Genomic DNA, 26,115 nt, shown 5'->3' with positions numbered 1-26,115 from the left:
CATCCATGGCCTTTTTCCATTCTAGGGTTTTTGGGGGTGCCTGGTCCTTCCAGTGCAAGGTGAGTATTCTCCTGGCATGAAACATAGCTTTCAGGATAAACTAGCTGATCTTTAAGGGTGAAGACACACAGCTACTAGTAGCAGCTACTTGTCATGGCTACTAAAATGCTGATCATTTACTGATAACTGTCTCTGTGTGTTTAGCAGAGGCAATTCTCAGTATTGTCTATGGCAGGGTATTTTCTGGTGTTTAGTAGCCGTGAAAAAGTAGCTGCTACTAGTAGCTTAGTGTGTCTTCACCCTTAGTGTATGGTCACCTTTTGGGTGAAGACACATGGAGCTACTTGTAGCAGATACTTGTCACAACTACTAAAATAGACAATGCTGATCATTTACTGCTAGCCGTGATAAGTAGCTGCTACTAAGTGTGTCGTCACCCTTAGAATGAAGGAGGGGAATCAATTTGTGGCCACTCCGTGAAATTTGCTTCACTCGCTAGACCCTTATCTGTGCATTTTGAAAGTTTCAGGTTTCAGTATAATCAACATATGTTGGTGCAAGGACACAGGCAGGCAACACAAGAAAGCTTTATAAAAATACACTCTTTAAGCAGAAAATACAAGATAGAAGCTAACACATGATTCCTCCATATTCTATCTCACATTTCAGCTGTGAATATATTCATTTAATGGCCATGCTTAATGATTGCCAAAATATCCAGGGGCATTACACTTTTAGTGTTAGCATTAAAGAAGTTAAACAAGTGTGATGCATGCTGGGTGAAGAAGAAAGTTGCTCACCTGCAGTTTCCCAGATGTGACCTTGCACTGACTGGCTGTAGCTTTGGCCACGTTTACTTTTCAGAGCAAGTATATAACAAGAGAAGCACAGGGTTCATATCCTTTTTCACTGCTGCCTTGTGCTTCAATACAGCCATGGCTGGCCTGAACATCTTGGTGGCTTTCTTTGCCTCAACTATAGCACTGTGCCAGCTTCTCCGCTGGGCAACCAGAAGGCTTCTGCCTGATAGGCTGTATCAGTGCACAGCCAGTGAGTTGGCCAGTTCATTGCAGTTATGTGCTTGTTGTCTGGAGTTGCGGATGCTGGTGGAAATTGGGATGTGGGGAGGTGGTTATGGCCCCGATGTAATCACCACTCTGCTTTTTCTTCTGTTCATTGCCCATGGATTCACTTTTGATAAAGCATCTGGCAACTCAGCAGTGTCATTGCAGGAGTTCCTTCTCCGTGACTCTCCTCTTCTAGACACGGCGGCTAGGTTACTGACACAGTACATGGGCATGGAGGCTGCTAAGGTGCTAACCAAACATTATTGGGCTTTGGAGCTCACCGAATTCCACATGATTCAGAATCTCATGGCTCAGGACTGCAGCTCATCTCTGCAAACCTCAGTTGCTCATGGTGTGTTTGTTGAAGGGTTATGCGCATTCTGTTACCATTTGGTGCTCCTTCGCTTCAAGACCACAAGGCTGGCCTACAGGGTTCCTATTGCTGCACTTACTGTCTCTCTTCTGTCTTACGCAGGTAAGAATCAGCCATATCTTCTCTCTTGTCTGCTTTTATCATGTATTAAATATTACTGTGGGAATTTTACACAGTAATGCCTCCTTAGTGATCAGTAACGCCTCCTGTTACCTAACACAAATGTTTGGACACAATTTCTAAGTTTAATGGCAGTTTTTCTGATCATAGCCATGCTTCACTATGGGATTTGACTTTTTACTGGAGAGTTCTTGAGATCACTGGTTTCTGCATTCCCATGCGATACTTTATGGCAAAAAACATATAGATCAGTGCTGTCCCATGTCTGTGGTACCAAGGGCTTGAATTTTTCTGGCCTACATAGTGGAGGGCCAATAATAGAAGCCAATTTTGACCACACCCCTTTTTTTAAACTGAACCCACGTCAAACCACACCCATGTTATCCCAAGAGCTTTTAAGACCATACCCAGATTAATGGTGGTAGCACAGCAAATACCCAAGTGGTTGGTGCTCACTGGAGGGATATCCATGAAAGAAGTTCATTATGTCATATTAAGCCACACCCTGAAATCCATATGGCTTTTCCTCCCCTGTGGGCAGCACAGCAACCCCCAGTACATATTAACAAACCTTAGGGACCCCCTAACAACTATTTGCAAATGCATAAAAACCCCCACCAGATCCACAAGGCAGCATAGGGCAGGCTGAGTATGGCACACAAGCAGAAGAGCAGGCAGAGTATGGCACACACAGGTGGCATAGGGCAGGCAGAGTATGGCACACACAGGCAGCATGGGGCAGGCAGAGTATGGCACACACAGGCAGCATAGGGCAGGCAGAGTATGGCACACACAGGCAGCATAGGGCAGGCAGAGTATGGCACACACAGGCAGGGTAGGGCAGGCAGAGTACGGCACACACAGGCAGCAAAGGGCAGGCAGAGTATGGCACACACAGGCAGCATAGGGCAGGCAGAGTATGGCACGCACAGGCAGCATAGGGCAGGCAGAGTATGGCACACACAGGCAGCATAGGGCAGGCAGAGTATGGCACACACAGGCATTATAGGGCAGGCAGAATATGGCACACACAGGCAGAATATGACACACACAGGCAGGTTAGGGCAGGCAAAGTACGGCACACACAGGCAGGGTAGGGCAGGCAGAGTATGGCACACACAGGCAGCATAGGGCAGGCAGAGGATGGCACACACAGGCAACATAGGGCAGGCAGAGTATGGCACACACAGGCAGAATATAACACACACAGGCAGGGTAGGGCAGGCAGAGTACGGCACACACAGGCAGGGTAGGGCAGGCAGAGTATGGCACACACAGGCAGCATAGGGCAGGCAGAGGATGGCACACACAGGCAACATAGGGCAGGCAGAGTATGGCACACACAGGCAGAATATGACACACACAGGCAGGGTAGGGCAGGCAGAGTACGGCACACACAGGCAGGGTAGGGCAGGCAGAGTATGGCACACACAGGCAGCATAGGGCAGAGTATGGCACACACAGGCAGCATAGGGCAGGCAGAGTATGGCACACAAAGGCAGCATAGGGCAGGCAGAGTATGGCACACACAGGCAGCATAGGGCAGGTAGAGTATGGCACACACAGGCACCATAGGGCAGGACAGGCAGAGTAGGGAAAGAGACAGGAAAACCTATAATGACTATGCAAGTAACTGATCATGGCTACACGAAGATGAAGATGTTTGTACTGCAGTACATACAATGACACAATACAAGCACTGCTTCTACATTCTGTCTGAGGTGTGAACAGGTGAACAAACTTGGAGATTCCTCATGCTGAGTAGCGCTATAATTGGAGCCATATGTGCAACTAGAAGGGTTGAAGAATATATTTGGAGAGCTAAAGACTAGGGTGTGGGGATTTCCATAATGACCTAGGGGAGAAATGAACACACACCTGTCAAAGAGGGTCCCATAGAGCAGCAGATTTTGCATTTACCAGACTGGCAAGTCATGTTTTGCTGCACATCTTTCTTCAGGACTCTGCTGAGTGTCCCACTGGCCTATCAATATGAGTTTGTTGTTTGACCTTCATTTCTCCCAGTGCAAGGTGTTGGCAATCATGCAAAACGTAAGGTTAATGGATATAGGAACAGTCCAGTGTCTAAGTACCAATTAAACCAGACTAACTTTATACAGGGTTTTATGTACCCTTTTATGATAATATGTAGGTTTAACACTGTTGTGCTTGGGATTCAACTACTACACGTATAGCAGGTACAGAAGTGCTGTCAGCAATCAGCTTTAATTGGGCCATTTACTATGGGTTGATGAGCTTCTCTTTTTTTTTGTTCAATAAAAGACTATAGTTCTTTTCCATACACTACAATGTACAACTCACTGTAATAACTTGCATACCATGAAGTAATGGCATATATGCCAACCACCTGTCATAAAGAAGCCTCTATAGCTAGTAAGCCATGTTTATTATAGGTAAGTGTAACGTATAAACAACTAACAACTGACACAATATTTCCATATGGTTGGTTTCCAAATCTGTTTCCTAGTGCCTATACTGCATATCTACAGTATGTGCCCATGTATGTGCTATGTCACTGTAGCAGGTCCATTTAACTCATGGCTAGGTTATTGTTTTCGTTTCAATGTTTCCCGCAGGGACATTTTTCATGGGGGGCGGGAGCAGCTTGAAACCGCAGGCCCAGCATCTGCCCACCCCACCTCCATTTATGTATGTATGGCGCTCACTTACTCCTGTACTTACTAGCCATAGCAGACCCTGTAACCATCCATGCTCTGATCTCCCTCAGCCCCCCCCCCCCTCCATAATCACACAGGGTCTGCTGTAGCCTACACCACTGCGCAGATCAGAATAAGTAAGTGAAAAAAGTATGTATTTTTACAATTGTGTGAGCACTCGGCCCAGAGGGTACAATGACTCTCACAATTACCACTGCAAGGTAAACATTGTGACTAAATAATGGTGCATGGCTGCTACTCACAGCTTACTCACAATTTACTCTTATTCTTTTGTTTAGCTGGATCATACACTGCAGCATTCTTTAACCCCACACTGGCTTCCTCAGTGACCTTCCAATGCTCTGGAAACACCCTAAGGGAATATGCACTGGTGTATTGGTGTGGCCCTTTGGCTGGTGAGTATTTTGTTGTAGCTTAGTGTTACCATTTCTTTTTCAGAAGAATTCCAAAAGGTGGACATAATTTATATAAATTCATGCTGGGCCAACGGCTAGATAATGTGAGATTTGGTCATCGTGGATATCAAAACAAGTGTGGATAAGATTGATTTGTTATGTCTTCATTCTGGGTGCAATAAGTTACTCAATTGATCAAGAGTCTCTGAGGCAGAAGTTGACATCTATCTTTGTATGAGAACCTTTAAACTTTAGGCACATAAGATAATGTAAGCATTTGGACTGCTGGCAAATAATGGCAAATAATGACTCATAAAATAATGACTCATAATAAAATACATAAAATACCAAAAAAAACTACTTTTTGGGGCTGTTTAGCCCTTTTTTTTCAGGTGAAAAACACATCTGCCCCAAAGCCCTTGTGCCATTAGCCTGGCAGACAGTTCCTGTCAATAACTATGGTAAAGCATTGGCCTCTAACCTTTATAGATGCCAGAAACTTCTGTCTGTTAGGTATCCCCATCCTGGAGTATATAATTCAAAGCTATAGCAAAGGGAATATTACTTTTTACTACATGAATGATACTACAAATATAACACAAGGTTGTTGTAACAATTCACCATTTATCCAAAAGGCTTCTTTAGTTTAGTGGCAGCAACAAATCCATTTGCTTTTTCACTACTAGATATTGTATATTATCATCTGAATGACGTAAAACCTTTATAGACAAAAGAATGTACTTTGTGTAGGCTTTAACATTTCTCTTAATTTCTTTCAGCTTCTTTCAATTTCTCATATTACTCCTAGAATTTGTCAGTTTGTAAAACATATAAAAACATTTTAACCTTTCTGTAACCCTGGCAGAATAATTATTAGCTGAATCTTCTTTTTCAGGCATGATGCTGGCACTCTTCTTATATCAAGGCAACATCCCTCTGCTCTTCCAGAGAAACCTGCTGTACTCCCAGAAGGGCAAATACAAAACTCCAAAGGCAAAAGCACTTCATGCCCCTAAAGCTAAGGCTACAGATAATCTTACATCTCCTCAAAATAGAAAAGGATCTGAGAAGAAAGCTGATCAAGACGGGTCTAAGAAAGCTGATCAAGATGGGTCTAAGAAAGCCAGTCAAGATGGGTCTAAGAAATCTGGTCAAGATGGATCTAAGAAAGCCGATCAAGATAGATCTAAGAAAGCCACTCAAGATGGGTCTAAGAAAGCCAATCAAGATGGGTCTAAGAAAGCTGGTCAAGATGGGTCTAAGAAAGCTGTTCAAGATGGATCTAAGAAAGGTGGACAAGAAGGGTCTAAGAAAGGTGGTCAAGATGGGTCTAAGAAAGGTGGTCAAGATGCATCTAAGAAAGGTGGTCAAGATGGATCTAAGCAAGGTGGTCAAAATGGGTCTAAGAAAGGTGGTCAAGATGGATCTAAGAAAGGTGGTCAAGATGGGTCTAAGAAAGCCAATCAAGATGGATCTAAGAAAGGTGATCAAGATGGGTCTAAGAAAGCTGTTCAAGGTGGATCTAAGAAAGGTGGTCAAGATGGGTCTAAGAAAGCCAATCAAGATGGATCTAAGAAAGCCAATCAAGATGGATCTAAGAAAGCCAATCAAGATGGATCTAAGAAATCCAATCAAGATGGATCTAAGAAAGCTGCTCAAGATGGATCTAGGAAAGCAGCCCAGAAATGAAGCAGCTAAGCGCTACAGTGACAATGATGGGAGAATGAAACATAGGAGCTATTCCAACGCATCATTTTTGAAGAAAGGAATGAATCTGTTACATTTTCAGAACCATTGGTCCCATTGTTTTTTATTATTAGAAAAATAGAATTGAAGGTTCCGAACAGTGTGTTCAATGTAATTCATATCAAGGGGCTAAAGAGAGTGTTCAGCCACTGGTTTATATTTTGTCCTTTAGACAAGAATTAAATCTTGCATTTGCTAAATGTATCTTCTATAAATCCCCTTTTAATTAATTACTTATTATTATTCTATAACAGTATATATATTTATATGTGTGTGTATATACACAGAGGTAAAACACAGCCACTGTGAAACAGGGTTACAGTTATAAGCAGGTACATGCACTCAGTAAGCTCTTTATAGTTTTCTTGAAGCTGAACTATAACTCCATAATGGTCATTTACAATGACTGGAGGAAAGAAGTGCAAGGGCACTAAAAGGCAAACTGGGGTTTGTGGAGCTCTGTCCCTATACAAGCACTTCATCAGCCCTCCTATTGTACCGGCCCTTTGTGCTTTCCACCCAATATGACTTCTTTACAGTAATGCAGAATTATGATGTCCCAACGGAGGACTTCAAAGGACAAGTGGAGGGGTAGGGACAGCAGGCAACTGGGATACTGCAATAAAGGACACAGTGAGATGTTTTAGAGATAAGACAGAGACACTGACCAGGTGTTCTAATTATTACTGGTAAACAAAGATAGCATGAGATCAACAAAAAGTATTCTCAATATTTGTATGCTGTTGATTTTTTTTCTCAATACAATAGTATTTCAACTGTTTGCTTCAGCACCAGCAGTTTAATATACTGGAGTGTTGGAGTCACCATTCTCTGGCACAACAACGTATCAGCTGGCCCCAAGCCTGGCTTCAGGTTATAGGCAAGATTTTGGCCGTCCCAGACTGGTATGGCTTTCTATGTTCCTCTACTTCCCATTGCATTCTCTCTGTTCCACAAATTGCCACACTGTTCCAGAAGGAATAATTAAAGTAGTTATACAATTATACTCGCTCCAGCTTTTAATCATGTCTTGAGTTTCCTTAGTAAGATTCTTCTTTGTGCTGTTTGTTCTGTCCTTACTACGTGTTACCCTGAGTTAGTATGTAGCCTGACACGTAGCTAAACCTTCCCACACTCAAATAAACAAGACTGAGAGTGAAATCTGTAGAATTTTACTGGATGGTTATGGCAAAGGTGAAACTGTAACGAATAATAAAAAATAAAATGAATATGAGAAATGATATTGTAATGAACTGATTGCAAAACTGAAGCCATTCAATAAGCAATATCATGCGTGTAAATAGGTAGGATATATATATATATATATATATATATATATATATATATATATATATATATATATATATGGGCATAAACTACATGTGCAGTGGTGTCTCTGAGCTGCTTGGAGCTGTAGAAATGGCTAAGTACTGATTTAAGTCCATTCCGTTGGGGTGAGGGTAGAAAACTGTGTGCTTCTTCCACACCATAAGCCACAAAATGGAGTCTGATCTCCCACAAGACACTGTGCTTGGTCACATGTTGGAAGAATTGTGGTCTAAAGGAGTCAAATACAGGGTTGGGCCAGGGGTGGGTGCAAGGCCCACTGGGGCTGCCGCGTCCCCTGCTGAGTCTCCCTTACCCCCTTCCTGCAGGGGCCCCGCTGAGCCTCCCTAACCCCCCCGCAGGGTCCCCCACCCGACGTCCTCCTCTGAGCCCACCGGTCTTTTTCCCGGTGTCCCGGCGGCCCAGTCAGACCCCGGTCAAATATGACATTAAAAGTGATTTATGTAGATGCACCAAATGACCGGTAGAGGTATATCCCTGCAAATGAGTGATGGGAAATGACAAGATAATGATGTAGGAGACATGACACTGTTAGTCCTTGTGTTGAGTGGAAATGAGGCCACATCCTCTAGAGTCCAACACAACGCATCCTTCAAGAGCACCAGTGATTCATCAAAGTAATCTGTGATCAGCACAAGATCAAACACTGTTTCAACTGTTCTCCAATTCAGCTGGAACTGTTTGGTTGACAAAATTTCATTGGGGTCTAAGCCCAGGTCAAACGTCATGAGGTTCTTTGCGTAGCTCCTGCTCAGGCCCTTAATCTCATAGTATCTGGACGTGTTGCTGAGGAAGAGGCTTTCAGCTTAGGAGAAGACGCCTATAGTAGCAGAAAGAGGACTTCATTTGAGAAATTAGACTGGGAAGAATTGTGTCATTGCTTTTTCTACCTGGAGAGAGAAAAATCCCTGATAACTATGACCAGTTATACAAATTCAACATATTTATTTTTAATAAATGAAACAACCTTGTTATGATATAAAATAGTTAGAAATGGTGTGATTCTTGTAATATTTTCATCATAAACTGAACTAAATGCCAATGACAAAGTGATGCTATGGAAATATATTGAGGAAATTTTATATTTTTATTGGTATATGTGCGTAACATGTGAATGTGGTTTAAAGGAACAGTAACACAAAATGAAATGTTTTAAAGCAGCGCTGTCCAACTTCTGTGGTGCCGAGGGCCGGAATTTCTCTAGCATACATAGTGGGGGGTCACTAATGAAAACCAGTTTTGACAGCTCCCCTTTTTTAAATCGCACCCAATTCAAACCACACCCATGTTATCACAAGACCGTTCCTATATTAATGGTGGTAGCACAGCAAAAAACCAAATGCTTGGTGCTCACTGTGGGGATATCAAATGTGAAAGAATTATATTATGTCATATTAAGACACACCTCTAAATCCATATGCCTCCTTCTCCCCTGTGGATAGCAAAGCAACCCCCAGCACATAATTACACACCTTAGGGGCCATCTAATGACTATTTCAACTGCTAACCAACTCTCAGGACAAACCCCTCCCAGGTTCACCTCCCACAGGCAGCATAGGGCAGGCAGAGTATGGCACACACAGGCAGCATAGGGCAGGCAGAGTATGGCATATACAGGCAGCACAGGCAGCATAGGGCAGGCAGAGTATGGAACACACAGGCAGCATATGCAGCATAGGGCAGGCAGAGTATGGCACCCACAGGCAGCATAGGGCAGGCAGAGTATGGCATATACAGGCAGCATAGGGCAGGCAGATTATGGCATATACAGGCAGCATAGGGCAGGCAGAGAATGGAACACACAGGCAGCATAGGCAGCATAGGGCAGGCAGAGTATGGAACACACAGGCAGCATAGGGCAGGCAGAGTATTGCACACACAGGCAGCATAGGGCAGGCAGAGTATGGCATATACAGGCAGCATATGGCAGGCAGAGTATGGCACACACAGGCAGCATAAGGCAGGCAGAGTATGGCATATACAGGCAGCACAGGCAGCATAGGGCAGGCAGAGTATGGAACACACAGGCAGCATAGGCAGCATAGGGCAGGCAGAGTATGGAACACACAGGCAGCATAGGGCAGGCAGAGTATGGCACACACAGGCAGCATAGGGTAGGCAGAGTATGGCATATACAGGTAGCATAGGGCAGGCAGAGTATGGCACACACAGGCAGCATAGGGCAGGCAGAGTGTGTAGCCATGTAGCCTTTATCAGGCTTGATAAAGGGTGGTTACCTGAAACATTGCCTAGTCTTTGGCACAAATAAAATTTACAGTTTTCACCATTTTGGAGTGCTGCACCTTCTGTTAAGCAGGACAGGTACAAACATTTTTTATGGTGTGTACACACTCAGGTTCCATTGCATTGGTGATAGCAGTGCAGCTGTTCCATACAGTAGGGAGCAGAGACATGAACTTTAAAAATTTGTTTACTTCTCCCAACATTCTACAAACACATGCAACTTGTTGAGGGGCAGATGAAGGCTTAGCAAGGAAATTCCTGGTAATCGGGTGGGTAAGCCAACACTCACTACACTTTATTGAAACAATTCCCAGGAATATAGGTTTGTATATTCTCCCTAATATAGCTACAGAGTAAACTGGTGCCTTCAACATATGGGCCATGGTCAGATAAGCAGATGGACCGCTGCATTATGCCTAACAATATATATTATAACAAATATATACACAACAAAATGTGGCATGCTGTATTTTTAGGACTGTTTCAAAGGGTAACAAATCCTAGGGATGTGGGGTAATCCACAAAAATATAAAGTGACATGTGTCATAGTATATGCACTACACAGGCACAGAATCAAGGCCAAAGTCTTGCCCAGTGGGTTTTTAATAGTCTCTCTATGCACCCCCCTTCCCAGCAGCCACAAAAATATCTTTACTAAAAAAATGTGTTGTGTGTGTGAATGGGTGGTGGGGGAGCAAGCTGGTGGGGCGCTTGGCCAAGCAATACTACTTGGCCCAGCTCTGTATGTGCCACTTAACAACTTATAACTTATCAGGAACAGGAAAGCACAATTCAGTCTCTCTCTGGCTCTTGTCAAATTACAGCTAGTGGGAAGCAATCTAATGAACCCTGACTTAGGATTTATTTACAGGTGCATCTTTCAAGCCTTGTGGAACACACAGCACTGGAATAAGGGAGTGGAGGCCCCTATGAATGACTCTTTTGGACTTTTATGTCACTCCAAATTACAGAGCAAAAGGTACATGTTTAACTTTAAAGCAGCCCCTACAAGTGGAATTAGTGGCTAGTCCCAGTGCACCAGCAACACTGCCCTGACATTGGTTCCAAACATATTACCCCTGCATGTTTGTGCTAAAGTCCCTGTCTGTAAATGAGGCCATACATGTTACAATTATGATCTTTCCTATGACCACTGGTCACAAGAAAGATCTTTCATCCACTCCACTAATGTAAGAGCAGAATCATCAGATATGCAGGTAAAAACAAAGGAATTCTCTGTTATCTGATGATTCAGCATTAATGTTTACCAATTCTGGGGCACCTTCAAAGGAGACCTATCAAAATTTTGGGAAAATTAAACTGTGAGCTGCCGTTGGTGGGTTGTGCCAAACTTAGGTTACAGAGGTCTCCAAATTGAAACAATATTTTCCTCATGGTATGGTTTTGTGGGTTTTTAAGAAAAAGACGTGGCTGTGGAGAGTGCACTAGTTTCCCATTTTCTTTTGTTTTTCTATTCTCAAGATCCAAATGACATTTTAGAATCTGTAGTGCGATGAAACAGGTGGTACTTTTGCAAGGACAAAGAGGAATTTGGGGGAAGTTTTATTTGTATATTTGTGAACTGGTGATGTTTGATTGGTTCAGAGTACCCAAGAAATGAGCTTGCACAGGACTGGTCAGGAGGATCTCTCCTAGGAGCCTAGACACATAGGGCCCGATTCACTAAAGTCCGAAATAAGGAGTGCTATTTATAGCATGCGTTAAAAATCTTATCACTTCTTATTTTTCGCTCAATGCATGTGCCATGCTCTGCCTGCCCTATGCTGCCTGTGTGTGCCATACTCTGCCTGCCCTATGCTGCCTGTGTGTGCATACTCTGCTTGCTTTATGCTGCCTGTGGGAGGTGAACCTTGTTTGTTATAGGAGTTTGTTAGCATTTGGAAATAGTTCTTAGGGGGTCCAAAAGGTGTGTAATTATTATGTGCTGGGAAGTTGCTGTATTAACAGGGAAGGAGGAGGCATGTATGAGAGATTGGTGATATCCCTGCAGAGACCACCAACCACTGGGTTTTTGGTGTGCTACCACATTAATGTGGGTATGGTCTTAAAAGCTCTTGTGATAACATGGGTATGGTTTGAAATGGGTGCGGTTTAAAAAGGTGAGTGGTCAAAACTTGTTTCTATTATTGGCCCTCCACCATGTAGGCCAGAAAAATTCTGACCCTCGCTACCACAGAAGTTGGACATTACAAAATATCCATTACATCTAACCAGTCTTTAGATATAGGGGGGCAGGACTATATCAAGTGCAGGAAATATGCCCCTATTGCACATAGACCAAAGTCATTTTGTCTCCTTCCCATTCTTTTGAGCTTAGGAGGAGTAACACTAATGCAATATTTTATACTTTTCTACTTTGCCATTTTATTTCGTATGGAGATAGGAAAGATGTATGTGGCACAGCAAGGAACACTCCATATGTAGGTGGCACCCACATCTTCTTTCCAGTGATCTTGGGTCAGCCATGGTACATTTGTCATCCTTAGATTATATGCACCATCATGTGGGGGTGGAGAACTAAGCATAATATCAATGCTGGGGGATAGAGTATTGAAACTGTGCCTAAAAGTACTGTATTGGAGTCCCAGATTGCCTAGCATGCAAGTCCTAAAGCAAAACTTACACTGAGACTTAGGGGCACATTTACTAACCCACGAACGGGTCGAAATGAGTCCGATTGCGTTTTTTTCGTAATGATCGGTATTTTGAGATTTTTTTCGTATTTTTTGCGATTTTTTCGGCGTCTTTACGAATTTTTCATTACCAATATGATTTTTGCGTAAAAACGCGAGTTTTTCGTAGCCATTACGAAAGTTGCATGAAATCTGGCGATTTTTCGTAGCGTTAAAACTTGCGCAAAAAGTTGCGCTTTTTTCGTAGCGTTAAAACTTACGCGAAACTTCGCACCTTTTAAGTTTTAACGCTACGAAAAAGGCGCAACTTTTCGCGTAAGTTTTAACGCTACGAAAAAATCGGCGATTTTACGCAACTTTCGTAATGGCTACGAAAAACTTGCGTTTTTACGCAAAAATCGTATTGGTAACGAAAAATTCGTAAAGACGCCGAAAAAATCGCAAAAAATACGAAAAAGTCGCAAAATGTTCGTTTTCAAGTCGGAACTTTTCCAATTTGGGTCGGATTCGTGGGTTAGTAAATCAGCCCCTTAGGTTTTTTTCTCCTAATCAGAAACATATCGCGAAATTGGGAAAACTACAAAGATGAAGAAGAAATTAATTGGTCCATAACTGTAAATGGGTCGAAAGGCACAGTGGCACATTTCAGAATTTTTAGGACAGTCATCCATGGCTTGTAGGGTGTTTTGGGGATATTGCAAAGAATGGAGGCCTGTAGGAGAATATTCAAGTTGTAGGGATTTGGGCAGAAACCATTTGTGAGGCTAGGTAGTACCAATGTGGGGAATGGCCAGTCCCCCTTTATTGAGAGGTGCCTTTAATAATTCCCAAACAAAGTAAGTCCATACACTCACGGTTCCTTGTAAACTCAGTCCATTATCCACTGGGGCAGATCCAGGCCAGGTGCCTATAATAATGAGCACAAGAAAAAAGGGAGAAAAAGGCACACAAAACAAATTGCTGGTGTAAAAAAATACTTCCAATCTGTTTATTGCGGAGACCAGACCAGGTCTGTATGTGCACTCCCCAATAAACAGGTTGGAGGTATTTTTTTTATACCAGCAATTCGTTTTGTGTGCCTTTGTGTGCCTGGCGGTACACCCTTTTCTCTTGTGCTCATTAATAATTCCCAGGCAATAAAAATGAAACAGTTAACTGATTCAGTCTTTAAAAAAGGGTTGTGTAGTGGCAAAGGGAGACTTTACAATAAAAGTTGTATAGAAGTTTGGGAAGATATATCACTTAGATATTTTACTTTGTCATCTTGAAAAAGTACCGCCAGGGTCTTAAGCGTTGCTGTATCTGTGCCATACGTGAAATAAAGGCGGTTTTCTGATTATAAAATGAGAGTGCTGCAATTTTGATGAACTACAATTGGAGGTATGCGGAGGTGAACACATTATGCTGCGTGCACCCCTTAAATAAGTTACTCACTTGAGTGCTGGAAATCTGGTGTGACTGTGTAAGAGATATCATTTTGAATATTATTCAGCCCCAAAGTGTGAGGGGAAGATTCGACCAAGTCTTAAGGGTCAAAATCAGTGAGGTCATAATCGGATCCAGATTAAGTTGAATAAATTGTTGTGTGGATAAGGTTATCTACATATCTGAATGACATTGCCCATTTAAGGTGGATTGCAGGAGGAGTTGAGTAGGAATGCCAGGGTCTATGGCATAGAGATGTGACTTGTCCCAGTATACCCACAGTCCAGAATGCTCACCAAATCTTTGCACTGGATCTAAAAGAGCGAGTAGTGAATCTTTGAAAGATATAATTAATACACAAGTGCCAGCATGAAGGAAAGGCGAAATCATTGGGGATTGCCAAATGTTAGGCATCCCCCAATGATTGTAATCGCTTACCTGTTGGCAGGCCCCTCCATCCTGCTGCCCAGGTGAACAATTAGTTAATAAGTTAACAACAAAGTATTACAGTTAATTCCATTTTCTCTGTAATAATAAAACAGTACCTTGTACTTGATGGTAACTAAGCTGCATGAAACCATATTGGTGGCAAAACAATCCTATTGGGTTTATTTCATGTTTAAATGATTTTTAGAAGCCTTATGTATGGTGATCAGTTGTAATGGTTAATTGCTCCTTTACTAAAGGGAGAATGTATCCATACTTATCTTTCACTATCTCTCTCCTGTGCAATCAGCACCATATCTATGCAAGCTTTTTATCTGGACCTAGTCATAACAGGATTCTGGGAACAAATTCCTTTAGGCTCTTAGAAAAGTCCCATTTACGTGGGCTTGTTCCATTTACATGGGTTTATCCTATAGGCTAAAGCTCACCCACTGGGTTTGAAGCTGAAGCCAGGACAATAGCTGATCAGATTCCCAACTACAGACCGGTTTCGCCCTTCTTGGGGCTCATCAGTGTAAGCACAGGGTTTTCTGATCAGCTTAAGTAGAGCCAGGAGTGGGGATTCACAAACAAGCTAAAAGGGTTGAGGAGACCGCCTCATACGTATGCAAATAAGTCATAACAGGATTCTGGGAACAAATTCCTTTAGGCTCTTAGAAAAGTTAACCCCGTACTGAGCACCATTTCAATTGGGAATTTCAACATATGGGGTCTCATTTATGACAAATTAGGAAGTGTGCAAAGTGTAAAGGTCCTTGTACCTTGTATATACTTTAGAATTACTGGCTGTGCAGCCATAAATTGCTGGTTCTTGTACTTTGTATGTTTTTATATGTTTATATAGATATCACACTGACCTGCAGTTTCTTGTTTCAGTACCATGGCTAAAGGTATTAAAGATATTGTTCAAGTAGAAAACAAAACTAGTGCCGTCCCTAAAATGCTCTCTATCCAATAAACAATGTCTTGGTCTTCTCTTGTGTATCCTTCCCTTCCCACCATTCCTTATTTTTCATATTGGAACTTTCATATTCCATCCAACCACCTGCCCATAAATGCTTCTTTCTACCATTTACTATTTTCATAGTTTTACTGGCCATACACAGGAATAGGTTAGGTGACTGATAATATGATATTATTGGAAAAAGTAATGATATAAAAATTAATGAATAACCCAGCTATGATGCACAAGAAAACACTTGATTTGTAAAATGCAACATTTAACAAGCATTACGTTGGCAAAGCATAATTCCCAATGGTTAATAGGAGCCCAATCCCAGCAATAAACCTTAAATACCTTCATACTGCGGCAGCATCTGTAATGTACATGCGTCATAAAATCTCTTATACATTGGCCCTGGCTACCATAACTGTATTTTTATAAACTTTATACAGCTGGTAGCCTCACGTAGTGCAGAATTACATGCTCTGGGGCTAAATACATATAGCAACCAATCAGATATGTGCCTTCATTTTCTAACTTGTAGCAGCTGTCTAATCAAAACTGATTGGTTGCTATCCATAACTGCACTAGTTGACTTTGACACCTATGTTAATAAATAATTAATTAAAAAATTATTTTACTGCTTAGCTGTTGATGAGTGATTTGCTATGTTGTAACTGCCTGTTTATACAAAAAATCCTATGAAAATGTCATCAAAGTATTACAATGTCAATGGAATCCCATTATTTTGGTGCTATTACCAGGTCTTGCACCAGATTATCACTGGGTATTAAAATACTGATAACTTCTCTCACTTTGCCAAACAGAAGGTCTTTACCCTTTTTCAGGAGTTTTGCCTGGTTTGAGTTGCCCAGTGGATCTCCTGACTGGACACAATGGTCCTTAGACTGGGACGGTTCCCATCAGCTCATCCTTATTTCTGTCATGGGCCTCTATAACCCTTCCTGCTTCCTGTGAGTGGATTCATGGTATCAAGTTCTTGGGTGTATGGTCACAACCTTTTAAAAAAGTCATTAACGGCAGGCAGGGGGTGGTGACAAATGGGGGCAGTCTGTTATGTAGAAGGAATGGGACAATGATGCAGAAAGATGTAAAATGATGTAAAGGGATGGGATGGTGTCACTGGTGGTTCCTACATGGAAAAGAGAAGAGAAAAGATACTTTTCTTGTGGATGTGGGGCAGATTGGAGGATTAAGTGGGTGATCCAGAGGCTGAATTTAAGGGTATTACAAATGTATTATCAACTATGTTGCTGGTCAATTTGTAATACTAACCCTGGTCTTTGTAGGTGTTTTACTGGCTAGGCCAGTAATATGCTGACCAGTTAGCAACCGTAGTTGGGCTCTAGGAAGCCAAGTCCGACACTGCCTATTCAGCAGCCAGAATGTCTGCCTTGGTGGCTTTGGTTTCATACTGTGGGTCACAGAGAGTAAATGCAACTCATATGTAACTTCTATACAAAGTCAAAGGATGTGACTCTATACCACAGTGCAGTTAGAATGAGCTGATGGTATTTATAGACCCCTGCCCATCCCTGACGTCACTGAGGAGGATTGGGCAGAGCAGGCGTGAGTCTTTAAATGTGGGTCATGGTTAATAAATAGCAGGTTATGCACTTTGGTAGAAATCACATAAATGAGTTATGCACTAAATGATAGGGTGTTGGGAGTGTCCTTACCTGGGAACAATCTGGAGGTTTTTGCAGGTAACTGTAGGCAGTGTCATTCTGTGGTTACTAAAGCAAATAAAATGGCATTGACTCAAGGGATGAAAATAGTTTTGCCTCTTTATAGGTCCCTGGTAAGGCCTCACCCTGAGTATGCGGTGCAGTTTTGGGCTCGTGTCCTTAAAGGAGAAGTAAAGGCTAAAGGGTTGATTCACTAAAGGTCGATAAGTTTTATTGCACGTTTTTTTGCGTTAAAATTGACGTGAAAAAAATGCCCAATTCGCTAAAGTATTATCGCATGCATTAAGACGCATATCGTGTGCGTTAATGTACGCACAACTGCATGCGTTAATTTTATCGCATTGCGTTAATTAGAGCGCAGAAATAATACTAACGCATGATTCACAAACACTTAGACGCGCTAAATATCACATTTGTCTGTGCGAAAATAACCCCTTACTTGAAGCAGGCGGTAATTCTAGAAAAGTACAGTTCATGAGCTTTTGGCAACACAATAAGGACTTTGCAGTGGGATTTATTCAAGTCTGTGTTGGCCCCAGAGTGATGCAGCCGCCAGTTTGCAGGGAAATGGGCATTTTCAAAAAAAGTAGTAGTATGAACATAATGGTGTGGATGGCTAATATGACGTGCGTTTTTTCGCACGCAGTGACTATTTGTGCACAATGTGTTGATTAGCGCGTGTTTCGTCAAATACCGCACAAAAATAGTCTTCGCAACTTAAATAACGCAAGTATCCTTTTAGTGAATCGTGCGGTAAGACGTGATAAAAATTTTAACGCATGCTATAAATAGCGCACGTTTTAACGCACTTTAGTGTATCAACCCTTAAGTCACTTGGGGGTGCCAAAATGTTAGGCACCCCCAAGTGACTTAAATTGCCTACCTTTTACCCTGGGCTGGTGCCCTTGTTAGGAGAAAACCGCACTGGGGTAGCTGCAGCGATTCCTTCTTCCGACTTCACGTGCGCGCGCATGCGCAGTAGAGTGAAAAAGCCGAACTTAAACGATAAAGCCGGCAGAACGAAGCAGGCAGGAGGAAGCGCATCGCTACAGGTACCGCGGGCTGGTGCTGGTGCCCTTAAATAACTATGGTATTCCCATGCACAGTTTTTCCCTATGAAATGATACAGCTTTTGGATGCACTAGCTACATGGCAAGTTTCAAGTTTCCTCTTGTCAGTACGTGGATGAGAACCTGGTTTCTACAGCTAAGCAGGGTCAGTAGGTGGATGGGAGACCTCAGTTATGGGTCCATTGCAGAGTTTCTTTGCCTAGTGTGTAGGTAGATTAGAGTCCCCCATTTCAAGGCAGAATTTCTATAGCTAAGAAGACTTTGCTCTGGTCTGTCGTGAATGGGAGACCTCATGTGTAGTCCCTTAAAGATTTTCTATAAGCAGAGCTTGTGTGGTCAGCAGTTGCACTGGAGGCCTCCCTTCTAGGCAAGGTCCCTAAATCAGTCATACTGGCACTTATATTAGATAGCTTCAGCAATTGTTTGGACAGCTTTTCATCCTTGAATTTTTTTTGCCGGGCATGGATCCACTGTGATACCCCTCATTTCACCAGCAGCAAATGAAAAAAAAAATAAAATGCCCATTCACTTTCTTGGTCAATACATTTGGGGTGAAAAAAACTTGGAGAAATGCCTATTTGACAGATATTACTGTCTCTTCCTTTCTTGTTTTTGACTCCTGCCTGTTCTGACTCCTCTTGATTGCCGCCTGACTTGACCTTTTACCTGATCTCAATTACAGCCTTGTTCTGCCTGCCCTGACTTTAGACCTGTCTGACTATTCGCTTGTCTGATCCCTGGCACTGCATTAGACCGGCCTCTTTCATCTCTACTGGCTTCCCTAGACCCACTCTGTTGTAACAAATCAGCTTGGTGCTTTCACACTTTGTAATAAGCCACAAAACCACTTTTGTTCATGTTGTAGAGCCTTTCCTCTTTCCAAGATTCCTGGCAAAAATATGCACTTCTTTGATGATTACGAGCCTATTACAGGGTTAGGCATTATCTTCTTCGACTAATCGAGCAAATAAAAAATATATGAACAAATTCTAATGATTGCAACCATAATCCAAAAGAACAGAAACAAAGCAATAATAATCATTTTATTCACATTTTGCAGTAAAAAATGAAGGAAAGGAATTGACTTGTATGGGATTACGCCATGTCTGATCTGTGAGAAATGTCATAATGAGCCAGATTCTATTTGGTGAGAAAAGCTTATCTCCTAATGCAATTCCAGTGAGAAAAACTTATCTCACTGTTAAATGAAAACTTAATAAAAGTCCATGGGAAAAAACTGGAACTGAATTAGAAGAAAGTTTTTTCTCCTCAAACTAAATCTCATTCAGGAGTTTTTACGTGATAAACAGTGAGATAACTTATTCTTATTAGAATAATCTGTCCCTATGTTCCCAATGCTAGAGAAAATCAAAAGGTGAGCTTTCTGTCTAATAACTCTCGTGACTATGTACCCACATCTCTGCCCTAACAATGATGCCCAGTGCAGTGATCCCAGCAGGCAATAACTGCAATGGACTCTACTGATGCTGTTGGTTGGAAATCCTGTCCACTTATGATTGCTTGTTTTTCTCCTCAATTTGAGTAGATGAGTAAGTTTTCATGTGAAAACCCATAAAACAACATGTTCTCATTGGTATGAATCTGGCCTAATATGACATAACATTAAAGAATAATTTCTTGAATGTTTGAATGTTTCTCAATCCTCTTGCTCAGTTAGAAAAGGTTCTATTCCAGCAGGCTTAATACTGGGGGGCTGCAGTGCTGAATTCCTTGGGAAAAGTTATTTCCCCCATTTTAAAGGAGAATGCAAGTCAAAATGTAAAAAGCATACTGCCCAATAGTCCTCCTATTGTTTAGTAAAAACGCCACACTTTTGGCTCACCTAATCAATACTCAGTCACACTTACTTCACATTTTCTAGAACAGGCAGCCATCTCTAAAAAGGTATTCTCCCTTCGTTTCCCTCCTTGCTTCATACTGCACATGTGTTTCATTCCCTCCCCCCCTCCCCTCTGCCAGATCCGCTTCTGATTGGCTGGTGGGCATGTGTAGCTCAGACCAGGAGACAGGATCAAGTTACACACATGCTCAGAGAATAGGAAGGCTGCCGCTGGCACCTACAGGAAGGGGAGAGAGATTTCAGTGATGTCACTGTAGGCTTCACACTGCTGTAGGCTGCCAGCACCATATCTCAGAGAAGCAAGCAGGGATCTGGGAATTTAGATATGCAGTAAGTACTTTAGACTTACTTTTAATTTATATTAACCTTTCATTGTCCTTTAACCTCTGTCTAACCATTCCAATAGGTTATTATCTCTTTCTTATCTATCTGAAGTATTTATTCTCAATGTCTATAATAACTGTATCAGTGTTTGTATTTACGCCTATGGCTGCAGTGCTATAGAAATAAATAAATACATTTAATACAAATGACCATTCCATGAGAGCTGCGGTGCCAAAACAGACAGACAATGTTAAACATCTGAAACATGTAATGGGGCAAGTCATCATTTCAGTTAACCTTTAGTATTTTGCAGAATGTCCCATTTTTAGCAACTGGTCTTCATTTTTTATTCTTGACCCCGGCAGCCAAAAACTGTTGATCTGTGAGGCTCCTTTTTATTAGTTATTGTTACTTTTTATTACTTATTTTTCTCTCCTATTCATCTCCCAGTCACTCAGTCACTCCACTGACTCTTTACTAGGGCAAATGGACCATAGCAACCAGATAGCTGCTGAAATTCCACAAAAAAAAGACCAGTTGCAAATTGTCTCAGAGTATCACTGTTGTACATCAAAATAGAGGTTGATTTAAAGGTGAAAGACACAAAATCTGGCCTCTTCCTCATTAACCCATTCTCCAGTGTTCCTTTGTTCCTCCCACCCAGTTGGACCTCTCTCTGGTGACACAAAATTGCTATGTGGCTTTGGGATGGAGGCGCCACAGAAATCAATGGCCACACTGAATCTGCAAGTTCATGAATGTTCAACCTTTCACAGCTATTTAAAGCACAAATTCCTGCACATCAGCTTGAGGATTTGTTGTAACTCTCCCAGGTAAACAAACGTATAGCAAGTCACTTGTTATCTAAAGATTCTTAGTTACTGGTTCCTTTTTCTCTACACAATAGTATTTTGACTGCTTTTGCTTCTGCACCAGCAGATGAGTATATTGGAGCTCTGGGGTCACCATTCTCTGGCACAACAACTTATCAGCTGGCCCCAAGCCTGGCTTCAGGTTATAGCCAAGAATTCTGGCAATGCCAGACTGGTATGGCTTCAAAGATTTATCCTGCAAATTTGCCGGGTCAACTTCACCCTCCAGGCACGTCATACTAATATTTGCCCTAAGTTTTCTAAGTTCCTCTACTTCCCGTTGCATCCTCTTTCTTCCATAAATTTCCACACGGTTCCAGAAGGAATGATTGAAGTAGATATACAATTGCCAGTCTAAAGCGTTCCAGCTCTTAATCATGTCTTGAGTTTCCTCAGAGAGATTCTTCTTTGTGCTGTTAGTCCTTGTGTTGAGTGGAAATGAGGCCACATCCTCTAGAGTCCAACACAACGCATCCTTCAAGAGCACCAGTGATTCATCAAAGTAATCTGTGATCAGCACAAGATCAAACACTGTTTCAACTGTTCTCCAATTCAGCTGGAACTGTTTGGTTGACAAAATTCCATCGGGGTTTAAGCCCAGGTCAAACGTCATGAGGTTCTTTGCGTAGCTCCTGCTCAGGCCCTTAATCTCATAGTATCTGGATGCATTGTGGAGGAAGTCCTCCAGACTCTTAGCTTTGGAGAAGACGCCTATGGATTTGTAGTACGAGAAAGAAGACTCCATCTGAGAAACTGGGTTGCGAAGAATTGTGAAGTAAAATGTGTCTCTGGGCATCACCTTTTCTACCTTGAAAGGAAAAAAATATATTACTGTTACTACTATCCAAACTTTTCCAAAATTTTTGTAAAGGTTTTGTTTTAAAATTGTTGGCAGTAATGAGTGTAATTATTTACTCATTGTTATACCTGATAACAGAAAAGAGCACTATACTGATATACTGATATATTGATTTACTGATATTTTTATGGAAAATTATGGGTGACACATTAAAATTAGTTTAAAAGTGATTCAATTGGTTTAATAATGATTTTATATTGCCATCCAGTGCTAAAAATACTGATCAACTACAGGTACAAACAGGATGATTCCCTCTTTGGAAAGAGATTTCTCTGATCTGTGTTCTACCAGAATACCTTAAACCACGTGATCACACATTATAATACATTTCCTACTCGCTCTACTCACCATCTCTCTGCTTCTATTATAGCAAAAGCATTGGCAGGAATGGCTGGGTGCAAAGGAAGGGTCACTGGGAGAATTCCTGGTACTCATATGGGTCAGTTAAACACTCTTAGGGTGAAGACACATGGGGCTACTTTAAGAGGTAATTCTCAGTATTGTCTATGGTAGGGTATTTTCTGGCATTTAGTAGCCGTGAAAAAGTAGCTGCTACTAAGTAGCTCCATGTGTCTTCACCCTTACTTTCTTCAAGATTTAAACAATAAGACAGTAACAATAGGGGCTTATCTGATCCATAACGAGGCTACATGGCAGGGCCGGGCCAAGCCGACCGGGCGCCCTAGGCAACCTGGTCAGTCACCTCGCCCCTGCACCTTCCCCCCCCCCTCGCGTGTGCGTGCATGCACGTCAAGTGGGGAGCAGGGGGACTTAACTGGATTTGATGAACCCCAAAACTTTGGAGAATGTAGTCTGTTTTGCAAGCACAATATTGGAACAAAAGAGAACAATGATCATCAAAAAAATACTCTTTTCAATATTTTTGGACCTATATGTTGTTCCAGTTACTAAAAGTAGATTCAGTGACTGTTTCAAGTGTGCCTTCACCACTGTACCATCAGTACCTCCAGACAAGTCAGGGTGTTCCCACCCATATCTCCAGTGAAGCCCCTGTTTGTGACACCTGCCAACCCCCTGATTGCCTTTTGATTGGAGCTGTAATTGAACATTCAACAAATATTGGGCATATTGGAAATATTATGTGGAACATTATTCCATTTGTGGAACACCCAACCGTACCTCAGTGAGCTGGAACCTCATGTGTTGGCACATAATATGGAACATGCTGCAGTTCCCCTGATAAAAGGCATCCACAAAACGTGAAGAAAAATAACTGGGATAACTAAACTGTGAGTTGCCATTGGTGGGATGAGCAAAGCTGAGATTTCTCAGATCTCCAAACCGAAATAAAATGTTCATGATGGTACTGCTGGCAGTCTTGTGGGTTTTTAAGAAGAAGATGTGCCTGCGGGGAGCACATGAGCCCCTCAGTGGTTTCCCTTTCTCCTTTGATTTTTTATCCTCAAGATCCAAATGGCGTCTTAGAAGCAACTCAGTGTTTTCTAGCAGTTCACGCTCCTCTGATCCATGAATGCTATTATGTAGTCTGACATTGTATAGGGCATGTAGGGCCTTAGCAATATATTGCAGTGCTGTTGGAGATGGAAGTAGATGTTCATTGCACCTGCAACAGAGAGACCAAAGCTTGTCACTAAGACATTTTTCTGCCTATGTGTCATTTTTGTTCTTTATTTATATAGCTCTCATCATTTGGATACAGGTCCCAGTGTCGCTTACAGTATGTAAATCCTATTACAGTCACAAAACGCACACTACTGTCAGTTTAATCATGATCCAGCTAACTAGCAAGTATTTTATTTACTATAAGAGGAAACCAGAGCAAACCAAAAAAACCATGGTAAAAACTGCACACAGAAAGTGCCCATTCAGAATCGATCCCAACACTGAAACCACTGAAAGGCAACAATGTTGACCGAAGTGACACCATATTGACCCTAATTATAAAAACAATTATGTCTTAATTGTGTAGACGCCTTACCCAAACAAATGGCACCAGATCCCACAAACAGGGAACCATATTTTCGGATGTTACTACTGCGCTGTACCATTTTGTAGACCAGTTCCTGCAGGTTTGCATTCCTCATTATTTGTTACACACATAACTCGCCAAGTTTCCTATGTTTTTATGACTCCTATGAAATTATAAAATCTTGAGTTAGAACGTTTTTCAATTTAATAAAGAGCCAAACAACACTTTAGATGGGCTCAGTAAGAGTGGAGCATGGGATATTGTTGGGCCGCCACAAAAATGAAAGTGATTCTGGTCTCACAGTTTGGCAAACGTTTTTGTAGAGCAGATTCATTAACTATGGATTGAGACCCAACAACTGGTCTCCATGCTGTTGATAATGAGTCTCCAAAGTGGAATTTTTTCAATTATAGACATAAAACAAGATTCAAAACTGGACCAATGTCTGGGTATTGAAACTAATTTCCCAACTGAATTTGGGTTTCTTGACATAGTTAAGAAACCCTCTGGAGCCTCTAGTGACCACCTTTGGCAGGTACAGCCCAAAAGCTCATCCCAACTACTGTATGCATGGAGAAGAATAATGTAAATGTTATTTGTAAATAAATGTAATTGAATGCATGTTCTGTCTGCCATAGCTTTTGCTCTGTCAGACTACAGAAACAATAGGGGTCATTTACTAAGACCCCCAAGTTTGGCCGCTACTCTGCGCCTGATGAAAAAAATCAGATACAAGGTGCAGATCCCAGTGTGTAGTAGTGCATTTTGGATATTCAGTAGTGATCCCACGTGTACACAAAGGGTTAACAGATATCTTTCCTTTCCATCACATGACATCTGCTGAGGTGTAATTCTGGACAATAGAGATCCTGCCATAAAACTACACAACAACCCTTACAGCTATAGTACAGTTCATATCAAAGAGATGCAAATGACTGTACACACTGGGGTGGGCGCCGGGCCAGAGTTCCTATGGGGAAGAGACCCTACTGAATCAACAGGAATGCCTGCAGCATTGGGCTCAATGGGATTTGCTCTGCAGTGCAACCTATCTTGATCTACCTCTCTTAGCTGACTGAGATGATCATCCTAAAAACAACTCACATCGACCTGATTGGCTGGGACTGTCGTTTGGGTGTATCTTAGGAAAACGGTAGTATGGGTTATGGTTGGGTAAATGGTCTTCCTCATGTATATAAACAGCATTTGTAAATACTTTGTTAGTTAGACACTTTCCTCTCCCCTCCATTGCACCTTTCCTCTCCCTTCTTCCTCCCTCCATTTTAGTTATTTTCCCTCCTTATTTTATACCTTTTATCTATTTTGTAAATAAATATATCACTTATTTAATAAACCAGGCTGTCTCAGTTCAATAGTTAAATACCCCAGAATAGAGCAGGTCCAACACAGTGTTTGCTGCCAGTCCCTAACTTGCACATTTGAGGAATGATCAAAAGTTATAGGATGGGTAGGGAATGGGGGGATGCCTATGTGCCACCTCTGCTTGCCCCCTATGAATACGCTGCCTTCCCAGTGGTAACTAACCCCTAATATATAAGAAATCAGTTGTCTTCCAGCCAATACAGTTCCTACAATGACTGGCATGCCTCAATTCTCCTTCTCAGGTCTGGTAATTACAGAATATGCAAGACATTGGCGGCCCCCACTGCCCCAGCCTGCTCCTCCCACTGCCCCCTCTGGGAATGTGTGGGACCCCAATTGTGGAGGGGGGTGTGGTACGTGTCATGGGGGGAACAGGCATTTGCAACTGGGGTGGGACCCTGACCCCCAGTCCAACACTGCTACTGTTCTACTGTTTCTCTATGGTGTTCTCTATAAGAAAAGCATCTATATGCTGAGTTTTATGTATTTTAAATGCCATGTTGTGTTCAGGCCTCAGGAAGTTCTTGCTAATGAATACAATTGTCTGTGGCCCCTTACCTCCAGAACTCACTGACTCCCAACATCCTTACGGAAAAGGATATCCCAAAGACAAAAGAAACAGTGAA

The 26,115-nt window shown here is 42.0% G+C and overlaps 2 protein-coding genes across 3 annotated transcripts; one reads left to right on the top strand and one right to left on the bottom strand.

Annotated features, from left to right (window-relative positions):
* The first annotated feature begins 892 nt into the window (after positions 1-892).
* aqp12a (aquaporin 12A) lies at positions 893-7,404 on the top strand. 2 transcript variants are annotated; one of them, XM_031902958.1, is made up of 4 exons: positions 893-1,542; positions 4,538-4,654; positions 5,550-6,137; positions 6,210-7,404. In XM_031902958.1, the coding sequence occupies exons 1-4, from the start codon at positions 936-938 to the stop codon at positions 6,341-6,343; spliced, it is 1,446 nt and encodes a 481-aa protein (XP_031758818.1). In that variant the 5' UTR covers positions 893-935; the 3' UTR covers positions 6,344-7,404. The 2 variants fall into 2 exon arrangements, with proteins under 2 accessions (XP_031758818.1, XP_002935146.2); XM_002935100.4 differs by having other exon boundaries at positions 5,550-7,404.
* A 13,014-nt stretch (positions 7,405-20,418) lies between these two features.
* gal3st3 (galactose-3-O-sulfotransferase 3) lies at positions 20,419-23,731 on the bottom strand. The gene is made up of 2 exons (XM_031902447.1): positions 23,296-23,731; positions 20,419-22,104 (listed from the first exon to the last, which is right to left on the bottom strand). Exons 1-2 carry the CDS (start codon positions 23,473-23,475, stop codon positions 21,289-21,291), a joined length of 996 nt encoding a protein of 331 aa, XP_031758307.1. The 5' UTR covers positions 23,476-23,731; the 3' UTR covers positions 20,419-21,288.
* Positions 23,732-26,115: the final 2,384 nt, after the last annotated feature.

The sequence above is a fragment of the Xenopus tropicalis genome, chromosome 5 (genome assembly GCF_000004195.4).
Source record: "Xenopus tropicalis strain Nigerian chromosome 5, UCB_Xtro_10.0, whole genome shotgun sequence".
Classification (NCBI taxonomy): Eukaryota; Metazoa; Chordata; class Amphibia; order Anura; family Pipidae; genus Xenopus; species Xenopus tropicalis.
This window is presented reverse-complemented; position numbering and strand designations above follow the sequence as displayed.

What these genes read in the sequence shown, in the direction of transcription:
- aqp12a (XM_002935100.4), top strand. Translation starts at nt 936, where the DNA reads ATGGCTGGCCTGAACATCTTGGTGGCTTTCTTTGCCTCAACTATAGCA. An exon ending in CTCTCTTCTGTCTTACGCAG is followed by an intron (nt 1,543 to 4,537) that starts GTAAGAATCAGC and finishes TCTTTTGTTTAG; the next exon opens with CTGGATCATACACTGCAGCA. An exon ending in TTGGTGTGGCCCTTTGGCTG is followed by an intron (nt 4,655 to 5,549) that starts GTGAGTATTTTG and finishes CTTCTTTTTCAG; the next exon opens with GCATGATGCTGGCACTCTTC.
- gal3st3 (XM_031902447.1), bottom strand. Translation starts at nt 23,475, where the DNA reads ATGAACATTTTATTTCGGTTTGGAGATCTGAGAAATCTCAGCTTTGCT. An exon ending in TGAGGTTCCAGCTCACTGAG is followed by an intron (nt 22,105 to 23,295) that starts GTACGGTTGGGT and finishes TTTCCTTTCAAG; the next exon opens with GTAGAAAAGGTGATGCCCAG.